The 6409-nt window shown below is 53.6% G+C and overlaps 1 protein-coding gene across 1 annotated transcript; it reads right to left on the bottom strand.

Moving 5' to 3' along the window:
- Window positions 1-791: 791 nt before the first annotated feature.
- On the bottom strand, window positions 792-6112 carry LOC106817463 (uncharacterized protein K02A2.6-like). Its single transcript, XM_014822130.1, has 5 exons — window positions 6044-6112; window positions 5263-5343; window positions 4421-4568; window positions 2731-4001; window positions 792-2204 (listed from the first exon to the last, which is right to left on the bottom strand). Exons 1-5 carry the CDS (start codon window positions 6110-6112, stop codon window positions 792-794), a joined length of 2982 nt encoding a protein of 993 aa, XP_014677616.1.
- Between the last annotated feature and the right edge of the window lie 297 nt (window positions 6113-6409).

Below are 6409 nucleotides of genomic sequence, written 5' to 3'. Positions count from 1 at the left end.
CAGTACGGTGCAACATTCCACGGACCATAGGGGCTTGGCTGGTCAACACGGTCAGTAGTTAGCAGTATAGAACCCGCACTCCGACCCCTACCCCGCAACGCCGGCCATCTGGCTCCCATGTCTACGTTAAAACAGGTCAGGAATCGCAAGAGCCCCTATGCACCCGCCCGAAACAAGCGGCTGGCGAGAGACTGTCATCCTGGCCCCCCACGGAGCTCCGGATGCTCAGAGATGCGCAGGATCATAGCGGAAAAACCACACGTCTGAGAACCAGCCCAGCATAATCTACACCGCTCCCAAGTGCTCACACAAGGTGAGGTTGTATTATCAGAAAACAACCCCGGAAGAGGAGAACAGACCGGACGACAACACCATCCCCCTATCGGCATGTCTCACGAAACCACCCTGGGATAGTAACTCCGGGAACTACAGACTGCATGGAATTGTTACCAACCATGGCAAGCGAATAGACTGCCGATAACCGAACGCGAATAAGCTACCATCATATGGCCTGCTCCCCACGAACCAACAGTCACTCCTCGGTCTGACAACTCCTTCTACGGGGAGGCATTACCGTAGTGACACGGAGCTTTCACTAACCTCTTGCCCGGTGCACGCTGCACTGGGTTTGAGAACTCAAAACCACCCAAACGGTCCCTCGATTGCCCAGCTACCAGTGGCCCAGAACCTACCAGAACCTCCTCAGAACCAGCCTGAGGGCCAACCACTTGCTGCAACTTAACCGCTTGTGTCTTGAGGCTAGAAAGAGAAAATCTTCTGTCATCTTTCATCTAGGAATCCGTGCCGCGCATATCAACCGCGGATTGACCCACCACGTCCCCCGGACTACCAGACTCTCCACCAACACCTGCGTCAACACCAACAGCCTCATCCTCCAACCAGGAGACTGGTGCATTCACACCCTCGTAGACTTTCAGGTTATCTACGGCTACAACTCTCACTACACTATCAGGGGAAGCCTGAATCCATCTAGCGTTACCCTTACCCCGCAATACCAAATAGGGCCCTGGCCATGGGAGGCCCAACTTAACATCTGCAGGAGGGTAGAAGTACCCGACCCACTGCCCCGGAGCGAACGTCGAGGTACGCACCTTACTGTCATAACCTCTCTTCTGACGTTGTGCCGCTCGCCCCAAATGTGTTTGAGCAAAGGCGTGTGCTTCTCGAATCGCACGCTTAATCCACTCCACAAACTCGATAGGACAGACCTCATCTGCCGAACCCAGAGGGGGGTCGAACATCAGATCAATGGGCATCCCCACCTCACGACCAACCATCATAAGATTAGGGCTAACCCCGGTACATTCCTGGGTTGTACCCCGATACGCCGCCAAAACATACGGCAAAATGGTATCCCAGTCATCTCGTCGCTCATTAACAACCTTACTCAACATATCTTGTAAGGTCCGGTTGAACCTCTCAACCAACCCGTCTGACTGAGAATGGTAGGGCGTCGTACGAGTCTTCTCGATGCCCAACAGCAAACATACCTCGGTAAACAGACCCGATTCAAAATTTCTTCCCTGATCAGAGTGCAACTGACGAGGCACCCCGAAACAAAGAAAAAGCTCAGAAACCAGACAATCCGCCGTTGTCTGGGCAGTCATATCCGGCAAAGCGAACGCTTCCGTCCACTTCGTGAAGTAATCACAAGCCACAAGGATATACTTTATGCCGGATGACGTCTCGGGAAGTGGACCCATGAAATCAATGGCCATCCTCTCCCATGGTGCCGTTGAAATCCGCTGACAGAGGGGAGCATTCCTTCGATGCCCTGGTTTCCTCCTGCTACATAAATCACACTCCCGAACCCACCTCAAAACATCCTGCCGAATACCCGGCCAAGTAAAACGCTGCCGGATCCTAGCCAAACTCTTAGTGATGCCGAAGTGTCCACCAATCCGACCACCATGCATGATCTCGAACAACTCCCAGCGCATGACTGGTGGGACCACCATACACGAAACATCGCTGCTTGGCCGACAGTCCAAAGCCTGCCGAAGATAAAGCACTCTCTCATGGACCTCCAGCTCGTCCCAAAGTGCCCAATAAGCCTTCCCCTCTGGAGAAGAAGATGACAACTCCGCGACGGCAGGACGGACACCGCCCGCCGCCAACACCTTCAAGACGGCAGAGATGGCACCATCCTCTCGCTGCCACTGACGAATCTGCTGCATAGACCACTGCGATAAGACACCATCTAACCCAGCGCCCGCTTCATCCGCAGGAGCAGCCAACTGATGCTCATCAACCAAGCAAACCATCTCGGTAAACCATCCTCGATGGATCAACAATTGTGCTCGTTTTGACCACCCGCCCTGCGACCAACGACGGGGGATCGTGAGAGACGCGACGACCAACTGGACACACCCTAGGAAGACGACAATCCAGACAATCTTCCCTCTTACACTTTCGGCACACGAGCTGACGTGACAAGCCATCAGCATTGCCATGAAGCTTACCCGCACGGTGCTCGATTCTCATGTCAAATGTGTCCAGAAAAGCAATCCACTTCGCCAATACACCCTCTGGCTCTTTGAAATTTAATAACCAAGTCAAAGAAGCATGATTGGTTCTCACCAAAAATAGACGACCATACAGATAGTGCCGAAATTGCTTTACGAAAGTCACCACAGCAAGTAACTCCCGATTGGTCGTACAGTACCGTCTTTGAGCTGCAGAGAGACCCTTGCTTCCGTATGCAATTACCCTCTCCGTTCCACTCTGGAACTGTGACAGGACACCACCGATGCCAGTAGCACTAGCATCAGTGTCCAGAATAAACTCAGCATCCAAGCGCGGATACGCCAATACCGGCGACAATGTCAGCAGCAATCTCAAGCCGCTGAAGGCCTCCTCACATGTCTCCCCCCAACGAAAAGGCATGTTCTTTTTGGTCAGCTCAACCAACGGTTCTGCCAGAGTCGCAAAATCAGGAATAAAACGCCGATAGTAATTAGCGAACCCTAGAAAACTCCGCACATCAGCAACATTGTGTGGATGACTCCAACTCTCGACAGCCTGGAGCTTTTTGGGGTCACACCAGATACCATCACCGGAGACAATGTGCCCCAGAAACGCAGCACTCCTCTGAAAAAACGTGCATTTTGAAGGCTTCAGCTTCATGTCGGCATCTGCAATCCGATAGAAAACACCACAGAGATTGCTAATGGCTCGATCAAAGGTCTTACCAAAAATAATGATGTCATCTATGTAAACAAGACACTCCGTCCACAGCAGACCTCGAAGCACACACTCCATCAACCTCTGGAAGATCGCCGGTGCGTTGCAAAGACCGAACGGCATAACAGAGACTTCATAAAAACCTCTCCTCGTCCCAAACGCAGTCTTTGCAGCATCCTCCGGATCCATCTCCACTTGCCAATAACCCGAGGTGAAATCGAGAGTAGAAAACCAACTGGTGCCGTCCAAGGAATCCAGCGTATCATCGATCCTCGGCAGTGGATAGGCATCTTTACGGGTAACGTCGTTCAGCTTGCGATAATCTATGCAGAACCTCGTCGAGCCGTCCTTCTTCGTGACCAACACCACCGGGGACGCCCACGGACTGCTGCTGGGCCGGACGGTGCCGGATGCCAACATCTTATCGACCTCCACGTTCAATATCTCTTGGCGAGCCAACGGACATCTACGTGGAGCTTGCTTGGTGGGATAATAAGCGCCAGTATCAATCCGGTGCTTGACCATCTCCGTATGCCCAAGCTGTTCACCAGGAGCAGTGAACAAACCCGCATACTCTTGAAGCAGAGATGAAACCTCACATCTCTCCCGCCGAGACAACCCAGAGTCAATTGTCTCAAACATTACCCGCATATGCGCCGGCAAACCAGAACTGTCCGGAAGAGGCGAGGATTCACCGAACTCACAAGTGCCCAACCGCCTCACTACCCGCACAACCTCGAGGTGAGCCAATAACTCCCCAGGCTCAAAAACTACATCCTCATCTCCTACATTCAGGACTGAAACAGGCACCTGGCCATTACACATGTCTACCAGACACCGTGCCATCAAGATACCCTTGCCATCCATAACAGCCCTGAAACAATCTAACGGCTCTACCATTGCAAGGCAATCCTCTCCCCAGGGGGTAACCGCCTCACCCATGATGATACATTTATGCCCAGCAGGGATCGTTACGCGATCCACTGCGCCAATCTCGCAAGGAACTAACCCCGGGCTCTCCTGCATAACATGCAATGTATCACCGACAGTCAAATGCCCCCTACGGACATCAATCAGGCAATCGTAACTTCTTAGGAAATCCATTCCCAGCAAACCTCCCCGAAGGCCGCTATCCATCACGATTAACTCATGCCAAAATCCTGATCTCCGAGAAACAACTCCGCCCAGACGCCATGTCGGGCCCTCAGAGACCCACCTTGCACATCCACCAACGCAACCTCCAAGGAATGGAGACTCGGCCGCCGCGCTGGACGGCCGTCGTAGGTGACACGATTCAATAGAGACAGCTCAGCCCCAGTGTCAACTACAAATGGCACTCGCTGCCCACACAACAGTATCTCAACCTGCCATGACGGGCGCAGACTCGAAGACACCGCATCCCGCCGAAGTGGATCAGCCGAATCGGACCGAGGCTGGAACACCACATCATACTCTATCGCGTCCCCCCACGATATTAATTCGGGTTGCCCCTCACAGAACCCCGATGACCTTGCCGACCTCGAGATCCGGGGCCGTTTTGGAAATCCTCCCGCACACTCTCGGGGCAGTCCTGCACAAAATGCCCCAGCCTACCACACGACCAGCAGCTATAATCACGCCTAACTGAACCCCGTGAGTGCAGAGCACCTCGACTGACTTGCTGCGGGCTGGCACGCCATGGCTGATCATTCTCACGACCACACATCATATCATGTACCAACCTAGCAATCTCCTCTACGTCCTCCCGACATAACCTACCAGCGCCGGAATCGGATAAACCCACCCCAGACCTAGCAGCACGAGGATCTACCCCAGCAGGCCTCACCGCTCGTTTACGAAATGGGACCGCGAAATCGCCCATCTCTGCCTCATACTCGTCGGCCACCAACGCAGAACCCTCCACGGTCAAATCATTACGAGACAACACGTAAGATTTTAAGGCGGGAATCGAATGCATAACCTCTAGCAATCGACGACGCGCCTGTTCAGTCGCTTGCTCCAAAGTGAGAAAAGGTTGTGCCCTTAAAGTCAGCCTCTTTAATTCTCGGGCATACTCACGCCAACTTTGCCCAGGCTGGCGAACGCAGTCTCGTAGGGCTGCTCTCCTCCCCAGTGCACTACCCAGAGGTTGAAAACGCGCTATCAAAGCGCGTCACACCATTGACTCATCGACGTCGACATCACAGTCTTCTAGAACGGAGGACGCCGGCCATTCCAGTGCCCCCACTAACTGCACTAACCTCTCTTCAGCGCACCACCCATTGAGCCTGCATATCAGGTCAAACTGTCTGGGAAAACCCTCTAACGGCACACCCTCCTTACCCGTGAAGAGCTTCACCTTTACCCTACTCTTCGTAGCTGACCGAGGGAACCCCCCAGATTCCCTCACGAAGGGGGATGCAAAATGCCTGTCACTCCCCCCACCACCAGCAGACGTAGGTAACCCACCCTAACGATGGAAACCCATTACCTCACACTCTCGGTGAGAAAATACCGCATCACCCCCATGGTGAGAAAATAATGGGTCGCCCTCAAGGTGACCCACACCCAGCAGATTACTCGCTCGCCTCGTGCGAGCAGAATATGGGCCCTCCTCGGCCCAAGTAGAATCACACCTGGCGCGCGGTGCAGGGCTAATAGTAGCCCGAGCGACTGACGGCGACCAAGCAGCGCGTGCCGCTGCTGCTTCGTCGAGATCAACAAGGCTAGAGAATGAATCTCGTCGACGAGGGGGAGTTCTCACCAACTCACGCCCCGTACTCGGGGCTAAGGATGTCGGCGGAGTCAACTCATCATTCACCATCCCCCTACTACGCGTAGCGCGCCCCTGCACACCAACCCCAAACTCAGTAGGGCCCGATGAAAATACTGCCACCTGTCTCTTCGCCTGGGCACCCTTCGGCGGCATCGCGAACCGCCCCCGCCCCCCGGGAAACGTCGTCTGACAAAAACACCCTAAGCCCACCGACAGGTCTGCGGCACCAGTAATTAGAACCCCGGCGAGCACAGGGCTCGCGGCAACCGGTACCACCGCCACACATGGAACAGACAACGGTATTTAAAAACAGCTCCTGAGTACGTAAATACAAACTGAAAACGTAGGCTACACGACGTTTTATTAATTGTATTAGTTTATTATACGATATATATGTGTATATCGATACACATAATCCATGCAGATTAACGTAACGTAGGAATAGAGACA

This window comes from Priapulus caudatus, unplaced genomic scaffold (assembly GCF_000485595.1).
Source record: "Priapulus caudatus unplaced genomic scaffold, Priapulus_caudatus-5.0.1 Scaffold1734, whole genome shotgun sequence".
Lineage (NCBI taxonomy): Eukaryota > Metazoa > Priapulida > Priapulimorpha > Priapulimorphida > Priapulidae > Priapulus > Priapulus caudatus.
This window is presented reverse-complemented; position numbering and strand designations above follow the sequence as displayed.

What these genes read in the sequence shown, in the direction of transcription:
- LOC106817463 (XM_014822130.1), bottom strand. Translation starts at nt 6,112, where the DNA reads ATGCCGCCGAAGGGTGCCCAGGCGAAGAGACAGGTGGCAGTATTTTCA. An exon ending in CGGGCCCTACTGAGTTTGGG is followed by an intron (nt 5,344 to 6,043) that starts GTTGGTGTGCAG and finishes GCGCTTTGATAG; the next exon opens with CGCGTTTTCAACCTCTGGGT. An exon ending in CCAGCCTGGGCAAAGTTGGC is followed by an intron (nt 4,569 to 5,262) that starts GTGAGTATGCCC and finishes CCGTCATGGCAG; the next exon opens with GTTGAGATACTGTTGTGTGG.